The 20020-nt window shown below is 44.1% G+C and overlaps 1 protein-coding gene across 1 annotated transcript in view; it reads right to left on the bottom strand.

The window, feature by feature from the left end:
* The window catches only part of NAXD (NAD(P)HX dehydratase), a 42289-nt gene extending 25479 nt beyond the window's left edge, over positions 1–16810 (bottom strand). The window contains exons 1-5 of the mRNA XM_090258719.1: positions 16554–16810; positions 13257–13407; positions 5915–5960; positions 5174–5262; positions 1598–1706 (exon numbers count right to left, since the gene is read on the bottom strand). Coding sequence (XP_090114845.1) covers positions 1598–1706; positions 5174–5262; positions 5915–5960; positions 13257–13407; positions 16554–16653 — 495 coding nt within the window. The 5' untranslated portion in view covers positions 16654–16810. The remainder of the gene's footprint in view (positions 1–1597; positions 1707–5173; positions 5263–5914; positions 5961–13256; positions 13408–16553) is intronic.
* Between the last annotated feature and the right edge of the window lie 3210 nt (positions 16811–20020).

The following is a 20020-nucleotide window of genomic DNA, read 5'->3' as shown; positions in this document are numbered from 1 at the left end:
TGGAAAGCTTATGTGAAAAAATAATGAAGGAAAGCTTCCCAAATGTGGTGAAGGAAATAGACATACAAGTCCAGGAAGCACAGAGAATCCCCAACAAGCTAAACCCAAAGAGGACCACACCAAGACACATCACCATTAAAATGCCAAAGGAGAAAGATAAAGAAAGAATCTTAAAGCAGCAAGAGAAAAGCAGGGAGTTACCTACAAAGGGATGCCTATAAGACTGTCAGCTGATTTCTCAAAAGAAACTTTGCAGGCAAGAAGCAACTGGCAAGAAGTATTCAAAGTGATGAAAAGCAAGGACCTACAACCAAGATTATTCTATCCAGCAAAGCTATTATTTAGAATGGAAGGGCAGATAAAGTGCTTCCCAGACAAGGTAAATAAAGAGTTCATCATCACCAAGCTATTATTACATGAAATGTTAAAGGGACTTATTTAAGAAAAAGAAGATAAAAACTATGAACACTAAAATGACAACAAACTCACAACTATGAACAATTGAATCTAAAAAATAAAAACAAAATCCAACTAAGCAAACCAGAATAGGAACAGAATCATAGGTACGGAGATTATTTTGAGAGTTCTCAGCAGGGAGGGTAAAGGGGGAGGAATGGGGAAATGGTGCAGGGATTAAGAAGCATAATCAGTTGGTACAAAATAGAGGGAAGTTAAGAATAATATAGGAAAAATTGAAGCCAAAGAACTTATATGCCTAACCCATGGACATGAACTAAGCGGGGTGGGATTGCTGGAGGGAAGGGGCGTACTGGGCAGAGGGGAACAAAGGAAAAAAAATTGGGACTACTGTAACCTCATAATAAATTTTTTTTTTTTTAAAAATGCTAGAAAAGCACCAGGTTACAAAATTAGACTAACAGAGCTTTCAAGAAGACCCAACTAAAAACACAAAGGTAGAACACACAGATACCTTTTATGTTTTCATCAAATTTATGACTTACAACAGAAGTAGTTGGTAGACTATCAGAAATATTCCCTCCTACTCAGGTCATCTGTAACAGACTTCGACTGTCCCCACTGTATTGTGTACTGTACCAAACCTGGCACTGTGCAAAGCACTTTATAAAACGTGGCTCTCAGTAACTCCTGGGGGTATAATCACCCCTTTAGAGGGAAGGCAAAAAGCCTTGGAGGCTGAGAAAACTGCCAGAGTTCCCAGCAGTAAAGGAATTAGTGCTGGAAGGTGAACTCGAACCTGACCCCAAACGCTGCTCACTGTTAACACTGCTCGGTCTGGATGCTGGGACTTCCCAGCACCTCAAGTATAAAACACATAAAGGTCACAAACATCTGAGTGATTCCACAGTGACTTCCTTCTGCTAAAGTATAAAAAAGACAATGCCCCAAGAGTAAAGAAGAGATTCCTTTAGTTCAGTTTTGTTTTATTTTTAAGTTCATTACCATCTTTATCCCTAGGTCCTCCTCTATCCCCCAAATCAAATGTTATCCATCTTAATCATTCCATGACAAGGCAAACAAAACACTGAACAACAGAAATTCAAGAAAAATGTTTCCGTTCTGACTTCCCGAGATCTAAGCATCCAGAACAGGTCTGTTTAGTAATCCCATACGTTACCTTGACATTTTCAAGAAGAGCATCATCTCTACCTAAGCCAGGTCCCACAACCAGGGCATGCAGTCGGGGCAACCACTTTTCCACCTCATGAACGGCATCGGGGCTGTCACTAAATATGGAAAAGAAGAACAAATCGGTTTACTTAAAATTTCACTTATTTGTTTATTAATGAAACTAGATTTTCCCAGCCTCCCCCCAACATCCTTTTCCTATTTCAGGATCCAAGCCAGAATCCCACCCTGCACTTAGCCAGCATCTCTTAGTCTTCTCTGTAGAATGGTTCATCTTTTAACACCCCAACATAGATGTCTAGCTTTCAACATTTAAATACCTTCCAGAGCATTACACTAAGTGAAGTCAGATAAAGACAAATATTGTGTGATCCTTCTTGTATGCAAAAACCTAAAACAAACAAAAGAAGCTCATAAACACGGAGAACAGATTGGTGGTTTTCAGAGGAGAAGGAGGAGGGTGGGGGTGAGGATGAGAGCAATGGGTGAAAGGGGTATAAATTTATTGTTTTTAAAGAAGTTCAGATATATGCTACAATGCGAATAATGCTCAAAAACATTATACTGAGTGAAAGAAGTCAGACACCAAAGACCACATGTATGACTCCATTCATATGAAATGTTCAGAAAGGCAAATCTATATAGACAGAAAGATGAGGTGGCCTCAGGGAAGGGGTGGTAAGGGGCAGAGGTTTTCTTATTGGAGTAATGGAAGTCTTCTAAAATTAGATTGTGGTTATAGTAACACTTAGAAAAATGTACAAAAATCATTATACAATTAAAATGAGTGAATTTCATAATTAAGTTACAGCTCAAAAAAGCAGACACACATTAGAAATTGTTAATTAATGATAGTAATGGTGGAGGGAGACACTACGCCAGACATAAAATATTCAAAGAATTATCCCAGGATCTGACATAGCTGTCACGAGGAAGAGGGAATACCAGAGTATGACAGTGTGAGTTCAAAGAAGCCGGGAAGTTTTAGGTATGAGAGAGGCACAATGGTCTGAGAGGAGCGATGAGGAACAGGGAGGATGCACATCCCACCTCTAGTCCCGGTGATACATGAAGGGTACAAAGGAAAAGCCACCTTTACTTGAGAGGCTTCAAGGGAAAGCCACACCCTCTGGGAATAAGCAGACCTGATAAAAGAGAGAGTGGCATGAGCAGGAAATAAGGCAAGGAAGTGCTCACTTATGGGAAGTGGCAAAAGACCAGTCTGGCTGGACAAAGTACCAACAAGGAAATGATATGAGAGAAGCAGAGGCAGATTCACTGTGATAAAACTCAGGCATCAGAACACCCACTTGCTGGGCCCCTTCCAAGGCCCTGGGAGGGGCCTCAGCAATTTATTCAAGTGGTCCATATGGTTTTGTAAAATCTGCAAAGGTAAGCAGAGGACCTGGGTCTCATCAAAGATGAGTCATCACAGAACTTTCTTCCCATCAGAAATAGTCTCAATAATGCAGGGTATATATAGCTATAAACATGTAACACTTTTTCCTCCTTGTTTGATTTTTTTTTTAAACAAGGATCATGAAAAACATTTAAATACATTAGAGTAAGACTCTATGGCTAATTTCAAAATTATCTTGCCCATTCTGTTTCCATCACTTAGGAGTAGAGGTAACAGAGTAGATTTACACAATTAGAGACTACCCCTACATGAGACACTGGGGAAGTCATCTAAAAGACTCGTGTGACTGATCCCTTTAAAACATTAAGAGGGAACTCCTGTAGAACAAGACCTGACAGCTGCACAGAATTTTGTTGTTTTTTCACAACACTTTCCTGTTCGTCGTCTCATTTCTTGGACTCTTAGAACCCACTCTACAAGGCTTTGTCCCCTACAAGTTGCCCTTGTCAAAGTCACCAATGACCTCATACTGTGAGATCCAACCACCCATCCTTGTCCTTATCTCTGACTACAGGGATCTGGCCCCTTCCAGAACAGTCTGCAGTTCTTCACTCAACTCCACAACACCCCTCCTGGCCTCCTCCACCTCCTCACCCATCTGCTTCTAAATGGGTACTCTCTGCCTGAACACACTCCTGTGTGGCCTCATTGGTGTTTCTTGGCTTTAAATGCCATCCACACATTAACAACTCCCAGAGTTACACCTTCCCTGACTGCTCCACTCCTATCCGATGCTTACCAGCCGTGTCTGCTCAGACATCTAACAGACAACTAAGAACATGTCCAAAACCCAGCTCCTGACCATCACCCCCATCCCCAGTTTCCCAACCTCATTAAATGACAACTCACTCAGCCCACGCCCTGGGTGGCACTCATGAGTCTCTTCTTTTTCTTTTATTCCATATCCCACAGTCAGAAGCTCTGGGGCTGTACTTTCCAAAGGTTCCCAGAGCCTGATCCATTGTCCTGTTTCTACCCCATCATGTACCTGTCACCAGGGTCCTCACAATAGGCTTCCTAGTAGGACTCCTGCTGCCACCCTGGGCTCCAAAAGCTTATTGTCAACACATTAGCCAGGTGAGCCTTTTAAAACAAAAATGGTCCTATCCCTCCCCTGCTCAAATGCTCCAGCAGCCTCCTTCTCATTTATGTAAAAGACAAAGGCTTACAAAGATCCCCATAACCTGCAAAGCCCAGCTCAAAACCTCTTATCACCCCAACCCATCCTGAGCACCCGAGTGCTCCCCAACATACCTGCAGCTTGAACTCTTACACCAGCTCTTCCTGTGTATGGATGGGCTTCCCCCCACTTCCCATGTCTGTAGAACTCACTCCCTCACCATCTTCAAGCCTTTATTTGAATGCCCCTTGCTGTGTCACTGCCCATGACATCCTGTTAGAAACTGCACACACAGCACACACACCACGTGCACAGCCAGCACTCTGTCCCCTTCCCTGCCCCCATCTACCCACGGTACTTACCATCCCCTGACACACTATTATATTAGCTGTCCATCTCTAGAGATATGTTGCCCAATATAGTAGATACTAGCCACATGTACCTTTTAAATTTAATTAAAATTAAAGTAAAAACTCAGTTCCTAAGTTCTCCTGGCCACAGTTTAGGTGCTCAGAACCAGTGCTGGACAGCACCAAGGGAGAACACTTTTATCATCGCAGGAAGTTCGGCGGCACGGGAGGAGGTGTTTTTGTCTGCCCAGTTCGATGCTCTCCCTGTGGAACCCAGGACAGGGTCTGCGCATTAGATCTGCTGAATGAGTGAACAGTTTTGTTACTGTCTGATAGGTTCTGCATTCCATCCACATGTGCACTGTCCACAGGCAGGCCCACAGACCTCTTCTGGGCCAAGAACCGCCAGACATTTTTGACAGACCACAGACGCTAGTCCTGGGCACTTCGCCCTGGTATTCAGAGCTTATCCCACACTGTCACACACAACTGTCTGTCTTCTTCTGACCACAGATAATGGGCTCATTATTATCTTCTTCTTTCCTCTGAAACAATCTACCTACCAACGCTCAGTACAGCAGCTACTTAACAAAGGCTCTTAGAGTCAGTGTAAAGATACCATACGACCAAGAGAAGGTGCTGCAAGTAAAGCACCCCACATGCGGCCCCACTCACAGAACCGGGTGAACAATCAGCTCCGGGCTGTACGATTTGATCACAGGTGCGGCCTCCCGGGTACAGAACACATGGGATAAATCTGCACCCTGAGAAACAAGTACAAGAGGCTGACTTAATGTGGGACACACTCAAAAGACACCCAAAGTGGTTTCAGCAAGAGCCACTGACCACAGGACACGTGGTGTTCAACCATTCAAATTACACAGCACTATCTATAAAAGAAAAATATGCAACTGCAGCAGCTAAACTATAGCTAGGAGGCTTAAGAGAAGACATAACCTAAGAAAAGACCTGGGAATAAAGGCAGACTTTTGCTGCTACCCAAGAGGCAGGTCAACCCAGACCAGCTCAGGCTGCCTCACCTATGAGGCTCATGGGAAGCACTGAAGCCATGGAGCTGAGTACATGTCACATTAATTGTGCTAAATGGGTGGTTAGGATTTGATCAAAAGGCATAAGCAACTGCCGAAGACAAAAGATGTCAACTGCTGAAGCTAGGACTGAAATGGCATCCCAGGATTATTTTGGTAAAGTACAATCCTAATAAAACTTTACTTTTAAAAGAAATGAGTCTCAAGTTATTTTATTACTGCACAAGAGGTCAGGGTACATTTAAAGATGTTTCTCTTACCCATAATTACACAAAGATGTTACATAGATTTCTATTGGAAAACATTTGCTTTAATCATATTTAAATAACCCAACTCTTCCTAATAAACAAGATATAAGTAAACATACCACTTTGAGAGCTGAAATTGCTGCAAAATAAGGGGCTCCAGTGTACCTAAAAAGAAGATATTAACAGTCAAAAATGTCTGAGATTGAGACAAGCATACTAGGTTTATCAACAACCTATATAGACACCAAGCACCCAGATCTGGGCCAAGCCCTTAGCAGGGGCTAAATGTTCAATAAACATGGATCAGAACCACAAAAGTCTGTCTTTCACCTAAGATCTTTGTACTATGTCAGAAGAGGCAAATTCTGTCTTTCTGTGACTGTGGTCTCCCTGTAATGGGTATGTTCAAACTGAAGGTTTGAGGTGATGGTTTTAGGGGTTCGTTATAGTATAAAACTTATCAAATTGTACATCAACTAGACCTCAATAAAGTTATTAAAGAACTGATCTCCTAGTATAAAATAGTTCAGCAAGGATGCCAGATTTCTATCGACCAAAAAACAAAACAAAAAATAAAAATAGTATTTTTCTATACTAGGAATAATAGGTTAGAAAATATGATACCATCTACAATATAGGCAAAAACCATAAAGCATCTAGGAATTAACTTTATAAAACAGTAACTGTGGGGAAACTTTAAAACCTATTAAAACACAGGCTGGTGTGGCTCATTGGACCAAAGGGTCACAGTTTCAATTCCCAGTCATGGCTCATGCCGGGGTTGCGGGCCAGGTCCCCAGTTGGGGGCGCGTGAGAGGCAACCACACATTGATGTTTCTCTCCCTCTCTTTCTCCCTCCCTTCTCCTCTCTCTAAAAATAAATATTAGCTGTACACTGGACGAGGTGACAATATTACCATGACACTTCTCTAGATTAATACATAGATATAAAAAGTATTTATCAGAAATGCACACACCTGCAAGTGAAAGAAAATGCAACAGCCTCTGAACAAAATTAATGCTTTGAATGTTACGTTAGGGGTAAAAAACAAAAACAAAAACTGAAAATTTAAGAAGACAGTGAGAGTTTACTGAAGGCATCTGCCAGGAAAGTGTGTGCTTGACGGAGGTGAAATATCACAAGCCAGGGTACCCTGCAGTGGACAGTACTGGAGGGGCAGGGGCAGTTCTCCGAGAGCAACAGTAGGCACAGGTAACAGGCATCTTGATGTAGGCCCATACAGGGACAGCCAGGCCAAACAAGAAGAGACCCTCATTCCTCCCTCTGGCTTCTATCCTGCTGTTCCAGAATGCTTGTAACTACTTTTAAGCACAGAAAGGAAAACCCTTGAACTTAGCATCAGATGGTGACTGTAACTTTTATGTCAATTTCAAGCAGTGAAAAGTTTTGCTATCCCAGGAAAAACAAACTGGGGAAAATACAGAGTGTACTCTGCATACACAATATTCTCCTGCAGAGCAGGGTCAATGTGCCAGAAACGCCAAAGGACATGCCACACAGAGACATACAAACACACACAGGATAGGACATGCTACATACACACACAAACACACTCACCCCACAACAAGAACACAAGCTTCACTACCACAAGAAACACACTAAAACATATTGTAACCACTGTAAAAACATAATCAATAAAATATACTTAAAAAAAAAAAAAAGAAATACACTAAGACAAAAAATAGCTTGCCTACTCCAAAGCAAAGGCTGCCAATAACCACAGGGTGTGAGGAGAATAGGTACTTGTCGGAGGCAGCACACAATAGTGCAATTTTGGAGGAACAACAATTTGCAATGTTTATCAACACTGAAAATGTCTATGTACTCTGTTCCAGTAAAAATTCTTCTGGAATTGATCCCTCAATTATAACCAGATGGGTAAACAAGGAGATACACGTAAAGGGATGTCTACAGATAGATTGTCAATTGAAAAAAAGAATAGAGTTAACCAACTGCCTATCAATAGGGACTTGCTTAAATAAATTATGGCCCATCTGTACAATGAATACTATATATCCACATACCCACTTATAATGAATCAAACTATATAAATCAACACAGAAACACAACATATAATAGCCCTGGCTGGTGTGACTCAGTGGATTGAGCACTGGCCTGAGAACTTAAAGGTTGCCAGTTCCATTCCCAGTCAGCGCACATGCCTGGGTTGCAGGCCAGGTCCCAGTTGGGGCACATAGGAGAGGCAACCAATTGATGTGTTCTGGCACACTGATGTTTCTCTCTCTTTCTCTCTCCCTTTCCCTCTCTCTAAAATTAAATTTAAAAGAAAAAGAAAAAAATACAAAGTAAAATAAAGAGTAAACATTTTTTTAAAAAGGTACATCAGGTAAACTCTAAATCTTAACAGGTTTATTTCCCTTATTAAAGGAATCGTCATCGTCGGCAGCCGTCCGTCTCGAGAGACGATGGCGTAGCTTCTTGAGAGTCTATCTGCACCGCCGAGAATGGCTGTGCAGTCCGACTCGGGAGTGACAATCCCTGCCACACTTGTTACAGGTGAAGGCAGATGGCCGTTGTTGCTGCTGTTGACGCTGCTTCCGCCTCGATCTTTTCTGGACCGCCTCTTCGTTGCGCGCAGTCTCTGCGCGTGACGTACCTTGCCTGACCGCGAGCCTCCAGGCTAGGCGGTCGTCTGCTTGAACTTCCCATGTGTTGAGATTGATGGAGCATTGTGTCATGTCCTTTTTGCAGATGTCTTTGAACCGCAGTTTTGGGCGCCCTGTCATCCTCTTGCCTTCTGCTAGCTCGCCGTAGAGGAGGTCTTTGGGGATACGGCCTGCATCCATTCTTTTGACATGGCCGAGCCACCTGAGGCGTCTCTCGCTAAGAACTGCATGCAAACTGCTCATGTTGGCTCGCTTCAGCACCTCGGTGTTGGGGACCTTATCCTGCCAGGCGACATGCAGGACGCGTCGCAGGCACCTCATGTGGAAGCTGTTGAGTTTCCTTTCGTGCCTTGCGTAGGTGGTCCACGTCTCGCTGCCATAGAGGAGAGTGCTGAGTACGCAGGCTTGGTAGATGCGCAGTCTGGTTTTCTCAGTGAGGCTGGAATTGTTCCACGCTCGCCGGTTCAGTCTGGCCATAACTGTGGCTGCCCTGGCGATTCTCCGGTTGACCTCCAAGTCGACTGACAGAGAGCTCGAGATGGTGGACCCGAGGTAAGTGAAGTCGTTGACAACCTCCAGGGTGTACCCATCGATGGTGATGCATGGGGGAGTCCCCGTGCCTTGAGCCATAACATTCGTCTTCATCAGGCTGATGGCTAGTCCGAACTCCTTGCATGCGTGGGAAAGGCAAGTGACTAGCTGCTGGAGTCCCTCTTCGGAGTGTGATGTCAAAGCTGCGTCGTCGGCGAAGAGCATCTCACGGATGAGCACCTCTTTGACTTTGTTCTTGGCTTGTAGACGGGCCAGGTTGTAGAGCTTGCCATCGGATCTGGTATGAATGAAGACACCCTCGCTGCAGTCCTTAAAGGCGTATTGGAGGAGCATGGAGAAGAAGATTCCGAACAGCGTAGGTGCGAGGACGCAGCCCTGCTTTACTCCGCTGCTGACTGGGAAGGCCTCAGAGGTTGCGCCGTTGTAGGACACCGTGCTGTGCATGTTGTCGTGAAAGGACATGACCACAGCAAGCAGATGTGGTGGACAGCCAATCTTGCGTAGCAAGCTGAAGAGTCCGCTTCGACTGACCAGATCAAACGCCTTCGTGAGGTCGATAAAGGCGAGGTAGAGTGGTTTATGCTGCTCGTGACACTTCTCCTGCACCTGGCGTAGGGAGAAGATCATGTCCACTGTTGATCGGCCAGCTCTGAAGCCACACTGGGACTCTGGGTAGACGCGGGAAGCAAGGGTCTGCAGGCGGGCAAGAGCGACCCGGGCGAATACTTTGCCGACGACGCTGAGGAGAGAGATGCCCCGGTAGTTGTTGCAGTCGCTGCGGTCTCCTTTGTTCTTGTACATGGTGATAATGTTGGCATCTCTCATATCCTGGGGGATGTAACCCTCCTTCCAGCAGCGACAGAGTAGATGGTGGAGCGGCTGTAGCAGGACTGGTTTCCCGCTCTTTAGGATTTCTGGAGGGATTCCGTCGCTTCCTGGTGCTTTCCCGCAAGCGAGGCGGTCGATGGCTTTGCTGAGCTCTGCCGCAGTAGGTGGGGTGTCTAGCTCCTCCATGACTGGTAGGTCTGGGATGGCGTTAAGAGCAGTGTCTGTTACGGTGTTCTTCGTTGCGTACAGCTCGAGGTAGTGCTTGGTCCACCGCCGCATTTGCTGTTCCTGGTCAGTGATGACCTCACCTGTCTTGGACTTAAGGGGGGCGATCTTGGAGGGGATTGGGCCTGTTGCCTTCTTGATACCCTCATACATTCCTCGTGCGTTGCCTATATCGGCGGCTTCCTGAATGCTTCTGCACAGGTTTAGCCAATAGGTGTTGGCACAGTGGCGGGCGGTCTTCTGGACTTTGTTCCTGGCAGCCCGTAGAGCTTGAAGTGTACTGGGAGTGGGCGTGGCCTTGTAAGCCAGTAGGGCCTTCCTCTTAGCCTCGATCACGGGTTCCATTTCTTCCCAGTGAGCCTCGTACCAGTCAGCGTTCTTCCGCTCTTTCTTCCCGTAAGCAATAATGGCGGAGTTGTATATGGCGTCGCGGAGACGTGGCCAATTGGATTCGATAATGTCATCTGCCGCCACTCCCTCGCCGAGTGCATCTTCCATCTTGTTGATGAATTGCTGGGTCTTAACTGGGTTGCTGGCACAACTGGTGTTGATGCGTGGGCGACCCTTCATCTTGGAGTGGTGCAACCTCTTCGGCATTATGCGCACCTTGCTTACCACGAGGGCATGGTCCGTGTCGCAGTCTGCACTGTGGTAGCTGCAGGTGAGGAGGGTGCTGCCAATATCCGTTCTTCTGGTGATGACGAGGTCAAGCTGGTGCCAATGGCGGGAGCGGGGGTGCCTCCATGACACCTGGTGGATCTCTTTGCACTTGAAGAATGTGTTTGTCACGCACAGGCCGTGGTGACACGAAAGCTCAAGCAGTCGCTGACCATTCTCATTGATCTTTCCTCTCCCAAAGTTTCCAAGGCAGGTGGGCCAGGCCATGTGGTCGGCTCCTACTCTTGCGTTGAAGTCTCCAAGGAGATAGAGAGCGTTACTTCTGGGGATCTTGGATAACGCTTCGTCCAGTGCATGGTAGAACTGTTCTTTCTCTTCAGTGGTGGCGCAGAGGGTTGGGGCATACGCGCTAAGAATGCTAACTGGGCCGAAAGTTGTTGACAATCGGAGGGTAAGTAATCTCTCTGTGCCTCCTGTGGGTGGCTCTATGGAGTTAACAAGCGTGTTCTTCACAGCAAACCCAACACCGTGCTGTCTTGGTTGGTCCGGAGACTTCCCTTGCCAGTAGAAGGTGTAGTTGGTTTCTCTGATAGTTCCGTTGTCGGCCAACCGGGTCTCCTGTAGAGCCGCAATGTCGATGTTTAGTCGTGCCAGTTCCCTATCGATGACAGCGGTTTTCCTGGCACCCTTGATCCACGGAAGGTCTGCAGTAAGTCCGGGGCACATGGTCCTGATGTTCCAGCTAGCGAGGCGAAGAGCCGGAGGCTTCTTTCTTGTTGTTTGCTTGGAATTAACTGGTGCGGGTGTTTTGTGGCCCACTTTTCGAGAGGCGCCTCTCTGATCCCCACGCACCCAGTGGGGCAGGCGAGCCATGGCGAGACGGCACCTAATTGGCTGGGGCTGCCCAGCTTGAGGCGGGCGGTAGCTGTCCAGTGAGGTGCGATGACCTCTCCCACCGTCAGAGGAGACCCCTGGCGCTCGTTTCCTTCGCCAATCGGATGAGCTTATAACCGGTATCTGTCTCCTCCCGTGTTGAGTCGACATCTTGCGATGACGCTGGAGTGTCCTCTCCAGTGAAACTGAAGCTACAGAGCCTGGGCAGGGTGATATGGAGGGTCTGCTGTTGCCCATGCAGCAGACCCCCCCCCTCTTCGCAGCTGAAGGGTCCAAGGGAAAGACAAAGTCAATACAGCTTGGCTTCAGGTGCGCCGCAGGAGTTGCCGGTGTTGACTACAATGTCAAACTGCCTTAGGGACTCCGGCTCCGGATTTTCTGTCGGGGTTTACTCCCTTAGCCTTTCCCCTGAAGAGGTATGCCGCAAGGCAGCGGAGGTTTTTTGGAGTCAGAGTTTTCCTTCTCTGATTTTAGAGATGTCCTTCCTCTTTCCTCCTTTACAGGAGTAGAGATGGCTCACTTGGTGTCTGAGCCACCTGCCCCCTCCAGGACCTGATTCCCTGATTCTGATCAGAGGGGGATGGGTGGAAGGCTTGGGCTTGATCAGCTCTCAGGAGTCAAGGTGGTGGTTGTATGAGGTCTCCTGGCCCCAGAGGGCATAGGTGATTCCAAAGGGTCACAGGGAGTGCACTTGTCATTAAATGGCACAGAGGGACTCCTGACCAGCTCGCCACCTGGGCCCAGCGTAAGGAGGAGGGGAGGGAGTGGGCCCAGCTCGTGGGGACCTTGTTGTAGATGCAGCCCTCCCCGGAGCTGGTCTGTGCGCGGTGGTGGTGTCAAATTGGGTAAAGAAATAAAATCTAGTTACATATTATCTATAATAAGTATACTTAGCCCTGTATTTTTATTTATGGTTTTAAATTTTATATTTCTTTTTAGAGAGAGGAAAAGGGAGGGAGAAAGAGCGAGACGAACACTGATATGTGAGACACATCAATCGGTTGTCTCTCACATACCCCCAATCAAGGACCTGGCCTACAACCCTGGCATGTGCCCTGACTGGGAACTGAACTGGCAACCTTTTGGCTTGCAGGCTGGTGCTCAATCCACTGCACCACACCAGCCAGGGCAGCCCTATATTTTTAACATTTTATAATACACTTAAGCAAAGAGCATACAAAATGTAAACAGAAACAGAAATACTAACCAAGGTCAAATTTAAGTCAAAGGCAACAGGTATCATTTACAAGTATGGACGAATTATAACTCTTTATGTGTCAAACACCACAGCAGCAAAATTTATAAAACTATATGAGAGAACAGGCCTTAAAAAAAGCTAGAATCTGTCAAATTTCATAAATGACTTCCAGGAATGTCTTTAAATTAACAAAGTAAACCAACCAGATGCTGAGTGTTTTTACTCTGATTACAAAAGTAATACATGCTTATGGTATGAGTCTGCTCAATACAGAAAAGTGTAAGATAAGAAAAAATAGTCACTATAACACATACCAGTAAACTGCTCAATCACAGCCCCTTAAGAGTTTTCTCGTATTCAATCTTAAAAGTTCATCACGGAAAAAGAATAAGCATCACAACATCAGACTACATTTGGAAATGATTACTGGGGTCCAACTAGACAGATGGACAGTTTAAATTAGCCATTTAAATACTAACATTTTCCAAGTCACTTACTCTTGGCAGCCTCCAACTATGCCTATTCTTCCATCTTGCCCTTTGTGCTTCTTGGTAGTTAGAGGAGGTATAATATTTCTCACCAACTGGAAAGTATTTTCCATATCCTTTATCGAATGTGCTTTATGTGGCGAAAATGCTCTTTTTAAAACTGAAAAACAGGAAAATTAAATTCCTCAGAATGGTAAATATCTATTGGTATATATACAAAGAACAGGAGTTAAACAAAATAGCCCATTAGCCCTGGCTGGTGTGGCTCAGTGGATTGGGTGTCAGCCTGCGAACCTAAAGGTCAGCGGTTCGATTCCTACTCAGGGCACATACTCAGGTTGCAGGCCAGGTCCCCATTTGGGGGCATGCAAGAGGCAACTGATCAACGGATCTCTTGCACATAGAGGTTTCCCGCCCTTCCCCCCTCTCAAAAATAGATAAAATCTTTTTAAAAAAGACCATTAACCAAAATACTTCCCCAAGTTGACTCAACATGAATGCTACAGATTTTTACCCAATGGTTTCATTACTTTATTTCTGTAAGTAAATGATGTTCAGAAATTACAACACTAACACATGTTGTATATATCAAGCTTATTTTTTAAATGTATCAGACATTTTGGAAGTCTATTTAATCTCAGAAAGCTTTTTTAATGTGTTATTAATAAACTACACACATTTCATTTCAACCTTCAAGTTTATTATGTCTCTTCTCTCAAATTGGAAAAGCAATCTCCCATTGTCACATTCCACTGTCATATTCAAGTCTGACAGATTCATATTATTCCCCATTTCATGTTCCAGTCCTATTTCCAACACTCAATTATATACTAATTAAGTAACCTAGAAATGACATTCTAAATATAAAACATATCTTACAGGGCTCAAAGGCATTCTGACTGGTCTCTAAATAACTAATTTTAATTGGTTTTCCTTGAAAGCAAGGCCCTCAATATTTTTATCCTTCCAGTTATCTCACCAGCTAAGAAAATCTAGATATGGATCACAAGTTCAAGTGAAGATCAGAAGTGAGCTCAGCTCCACAGTTAAACAGATTTACCTTTAATAACACTTTTAGAGTGTTTAAACCCCAAGATGTAAAGAGAATATTAGTTATTGCCAACCAGAAACCTTTCACCTTACAAACTAACACAGGATTAAAACTCAGAACAGAATCAGTGCAAACCTTTGGTCAAGAAAAGGCAGAACTAGGCACAGGCAAGGATCAGTACAACTGGTAGATCCTCTGCTCCCACTGTCTTTCCTCAAAAGCCCCATTCTGCTTCAGTGAGATGTTCCGCAGTACTGCTTCCCACCCTGACACAAAGCCAGCTGGCAGAGGCCTTGAGCTCAACAGAGCAACCCCACTTTCATTTCTCCACCCACTGAAAAATTTAACTTCCTAAATACCCATCCACATCCTGAATTCCCAGATTGCAGTCTTTGCCATGCACAGTTACAATGAAATGTTTTTTCCTGGAGCTCCCTCACCAGCTGCATGGAAGGAACCAGAGCTGTTATGATCAGATTTAATGATGGCATCACTGCCTGCTGGTGAGCAATCTATGCAGTAATGAAAATGCTTGCCATGCATTTGTTTCAAACTTGAACATATGTAGCCTAATAATATGACTGGTTAATACAAAAATACCAGAGAACGGTTGCTCCTTCAAATTCCCCAGAACAATAAATACAGCTGCTTTAAAAAAAAATGTCTAGAAATTGTAAAGATAGAATCCAAACTTACCAGTCACTCAAGGGTTGTTTGGTTGTTCCAGGTTCCCTAGGTTTTGGGTTTATTAGATACCATCACTTTAATACTAAGCACTTAGCCCCACACAAAATACCCCTGAGACCACCCCACTACCTTCTGCCTGCACAGCATGTGGTACAGCTCCTATCTGGGGCTTAAAGGGGTCTATGTGTTTCCATGTTGTGCTCCCATCCTCAATTGCCTCAAACAGAGCCTGGCACAGAATAAGACAGTCAATAAATGTTTGATCAATTAAAGGCATCCTGATTCACTCTCCTCATTAGTAGCCAGTTCATCCTTTTTTTTTACAAATAAGGAAACTAAGGCCCAGAGACAAACCTGTGAAGATATCTGTTAGTAATGAATACGCTAGGGCAAACAACACCATTTCACCAAAATGCTGCCATTTTAAAGCAAAAAAATCATTTTTTCTTTAACCAAATATTCACCCCACCAACCAAAAGACAAATTAAATCCTTCTCAAATGCTTTCTGAAACCACTTGGAAGGTGAGAAAAATCACTCTTGAGAAGTACAGCATTTACTGGAACGGTATGCATGCAAAGTAAAATCTACACTATTCACCAGTGTTCCGCCCACGCACCTAAGATGAGCACCTGTTGCAGAAAAAGCCAAAGAAAAGGACAAATAAATTTCCATACACTTCACAGTGAATCTCAGTTGCAGATGGCTTACTGACAAACACCATGTGGCTCTATCCACAGAAATACTTAAATATGAACATCGAAGTCCTGAAGGATAAAAAGGCCTTGACAAGAGGTAACTTAAAAGTTATCATATTTAATAACTTTGTTTCCATAACAATTCTGATTCTGGAAGAATTGGTACAATCAGTCTGGTTTTTATTTGTTTGTTTTAAAGAAATGTGGCTGTGGAAATCTAGAGAATCACGTATATTTCTTAGGCTGTTTTCTAGAATTACTTGCCACTTACAACTTTCTGTGATACCGATGTTCCTTTGTGCCAAATGTGCTTTAAATTAATATGAACCATAACTAATTTGGAGCACATGACAGCGATGCTTAAGTCAAGGGGATATGCCTTAAATATAGGACAGGAAGTCAAGAATCTGCAACACCTGTCCAATAATGAAACCTCAAAACAAACTTGGAGAAATCTTGCTAACTAATCATACTGTGTGACTTTAATACAAACAACTACCAATAAAAAGTCTCAAAAAATTGCTGCCCAGAAGTCCCTCTGCTGCTGGGTGTGATTAAGTGAGGTGCATTAGCTGGGGAACCCCACAATAATCCTCAAAGCATCTAGACCTACCACGCTTAAAAGCAAAAAGCCAAAAACTCTAACAATTATTCTCGCCAAGTCCGGCCTGAAAGCTCCGCTGCCCTGAAGGGTTCGGCCAGGCCCACCCTGCTCGCGTGATCCAGGGCCAGGTCCGGCCACCGACGCTCACCTCAACCACCCCCGCCCGCAGCTCCCAGACACTGGCGCCGCGCTCAGTCCAGGCGCTCCACACTTCTCCTCCCGCACCACGGCGCCTCCCGTCCACACCAGTAGCCTGCGGCCGGGTACCTGCGTCCAGCTGCGACCCACAGAGCGCTAGCGCAACTGAGAGAAGCGTGACGACGGCTGCACCGGCGACCGCGGCCCCAACCGCAGCCGGAGTGGCCATGCCCAGGAAACCCCGTATCGATCTTACTTCGCCGGCAGGCCCAGGAGGCTCCCCAGGCTCGACGCACAGCCATTGGCGAACTTCCGGGCTTCCGTCCACCCCCGCGCTGCCGCGGGAACCAAAGACACCGCACAAACTTCCGGGACCCGGCTGTCTCAGCGCCGCCGCCGGAAGCCGGCGTGGAACTCACAGTTGTCTGGTGTTCAGTCTCGTTTTATCCCGCTTGGTCAGCTGGGAATTTGCTGGAGGGTAGATTATGGAATCAAGATGCCTCTTAATGGTCTAGGCCTAGGGCCTGAGTTGTATTTATTGTACCTTTTAGGGGCAAGGGATATTATAAAAAATAATGGAGGCAGAAAGCTGCCGAATTCAGAGGCAGTTCATTTTACCATTTCAGCAACATACTTATACAGTGTCTAGAAAGTTAGCTCCAATGGAAAAGCTTTATCTTTTTATCTATTGTGTGTCCAGCATCCAGAGCATGATACATGGTAGGTGCTTACTCTCTCTTTATTGAGGTATAATTTGTATAACAATAAAATTTACTAATTTTAAGTATACAGTTCAATGAGTTTTAACAAATGGGTATAATCATGTAATAACCACCACAATCTTGATTTAGAACATTTCTATCAACACACCCAAATTGTTTTTGATGCTATTAAGTGTTATTTTTTTCATTTTTTATTGTTTATTGCTCATAAATGGAAAAACTGGGTTGGCCAAAGAGTTTGCTTCTTTCTAATAGGTAGTTTTAGTAGCACTTAGTTGTCTTTTAACTTCATTCAAAACAATTTTGTTAGATTGTATTGTGACAGCTGTCATACCAGAGAGCACTTTTTAAAAAATCAAAACTGGTGAATTTTTGTGTAGCTATTTTGATATAGAAGATGGAAGAAAATACGCAACATTTTCGGCATATCATGCTTTATTATTTCAAGAAAGGTAAAAATGCAACTGAGACAAAAAAAAGATTTGTGCAGTGTATGGAGAAGGTGCTGTGACTGCTTGAACGTGGTTTGCAAAGTTTCATGTGTGATCTCTTGCTGGACAATGTTCCATGGTCCTGTAAACAAATTAAAGTTGATAGTGATCAAATCAAGACATTAATTGAGAACAATCAACATTATACTATGCAGGAGATAGCCGACATAATCAAAATATCCAAACCAATAAAGTTATTGGGAAAAAAAAATGTGCCTCATTTTATAGAAAAAACTATATGGACTTTCGGGCGAACCAATACAATTGGTTTTTTATGTATTGACATTGTATTCTTTGACTATGCCAAATTCATTTATTCTAGCAGATATTTTTGAAAATACTTGGGATTGTCTATATAAGCGATGTCAGTTTGTACCATTTTTTGGTGAGAAACTTAAGTCACTTGGTAAGGTGGTATCCACCAGGTTATTTATTACTAGTATGCACTCCTGAATTTTTATTTTCTTTAGTAAAAATTCATGTATTTTTATTTAGTTGGAGTTATTTATTTAACACCAGGTTATTTACTTATTACTAATATAAATTTGAAACTAGAAAAGCTGATATTCGTGCTGTCTGTCATCTACCAGACCCAATAAGCAGAGAAAGGGATTGAATCTTTATGGGCGTTTAATTCAAAAGGTCGGTGCTTTGAGAAGACAGAGGGTTTGTACCATAACAGACTGTCTTAAATTCCATTATAAATGGACCCTTTTTATAAAGAGAAGAAAAGTGTAGGTAAGGGGGTTGGAATTCAGAGAAAAGGTTGATCAGATAAAAGCTTCAGCATTCTTTCATCTGTGTCCTGGGCAGTGGTCCTTATGCCCTGGATGGTAGTCTTTGTGTTGGGCAGTGGTGCCCCACCCTGGAGTAAATTGGCTCAGATACCGTCTTGATTGCTTGCAGTCCTCCCAAGGCACAAAGGTGGAACTGCTTATGGTTTCCTGGAGTCAAGGTGGGTCATACCCCCAGTTCCTAAAACAATAGCTTTTTACATACATTGATTACTAAGTTTATTAGTTGCTACCTGAAACTAAAATTTTCCAACATTTGAGCCCACCATCAAATTCATTAATTTTAATTTTGTTTTAGTCATTAATTTTATTTAATTTATATATTACATTCCCCTTTGTATATTTTTTATTTTTTTTAAGATTTTATTTATTTTTAGAGAGGGGGAGGGAGAAAGAGAGGGAGAGAAACATCAATGTGCAATGTGTGGTTGCCGTTTGCACGCCACCAACTGGGGACCTGGCCCACAACCCAGGCATGTGCACTGACTGGGAATCAAACCAGCTACTCTTTGGTTTGCAGGCTGGCGCTCAATCCCCTGAGCCACACCAGTCAGGGCAACCCTTTTTATATTTTAAGTGAAACATGTTGAAATATTTACATTTCGGTGGGCCATCTGGGGGCCCCAGCTTCAGAGCCTCCTCTGATCGTTGTGATATTCCCTGTAGGAAAGCAGATCATTATTTCCTTCTTCTGTGTCCTTCCCCTCAGATTTTGGGGAGGAGGGAAGATATGTATAAAATAAGAAAAGTTGTACAAATCAATTAAACCCTGAATCTTCCTTATTCAATTGTGAAGTTGTGAAGCATGAGAGTTGGCACTGCCGACCCTGTAGAATTGTAGTAGAAAGGAGTTAAGAGAAGGTATATGCAGCTCATTGGACATTGACCTCCTTCACTGTGTTAGTATGATTTGTTTCCCAAAATCAAAACAATGGAGAGAAAGATTACCAGTTCAGAATGGATATGCTCATTTCATTTATTTTATATCACCTCTGAAATAAGACACTTAGTCCATCTCTCTGGCCAAGTTGAGAGGTGACTGTGGAAGAAAATGGGCCACATACTGTGAGAAACACTCACAATAAAAACTGGGACGCAGGACTTGAGCAGTAAAGCAAGGCCTTTATTCACGAGTCTGCAGAGCCAGGCGCACCCTCACAGCCAGGAGAATGTGCGTGCAGAGTAAACAAAGATGGCTGGTTTTATAGTCTTAGCTTCCCCACCCTGAAATTGCCACCCTAAAGTGATTAGCTTCCCCACCCTAAAGTGAGAGGATCAGCTCCGCTGTCCTAAGGCAATTAGCTCCCCCTCCCCTCTCCTTCTTCCCCGTTTCTCCATTACTGGTTACTCCGGAATTACAATCTAACACGGTTATCTAAATGCTCCTATTGTGATTTGTAGATAATGCCAGTGCTGTTAACTCCCCTCTCAGAGACCCTTTAATTACATTTGCCCTTTGTTATTGCTGATTTTGTACTGGTTTGGGAGTCACTATGTCCTTGTTTCCTACAATTCCCCCCTGTCTCTTTTGGAAAATTGACTACTCAAACCATTTTCTTTATCCCTTCAAATCTAGGGAGGATTTCTCC

Source organism: Furipterus horrens, unplaced genomic scaffold (genome assembly GCF_987537825.1).
Source record: "Furipterus horrens unplaced genomic scaffold, mFurHor1.1.pri manual_scaffold_12, whole genome shotgun sequence".
NCBI lineage: Eukaryota > Metazoa > Chordata > Mammalia > Chiroptera > Furipteridae > Furipterus > Furipterus horrens.
The sequence above is the reverse complement of the archived record's forward strand: the minus strand, read 5'-3'. Positions and strand labels throughout refer to the sequence as shown.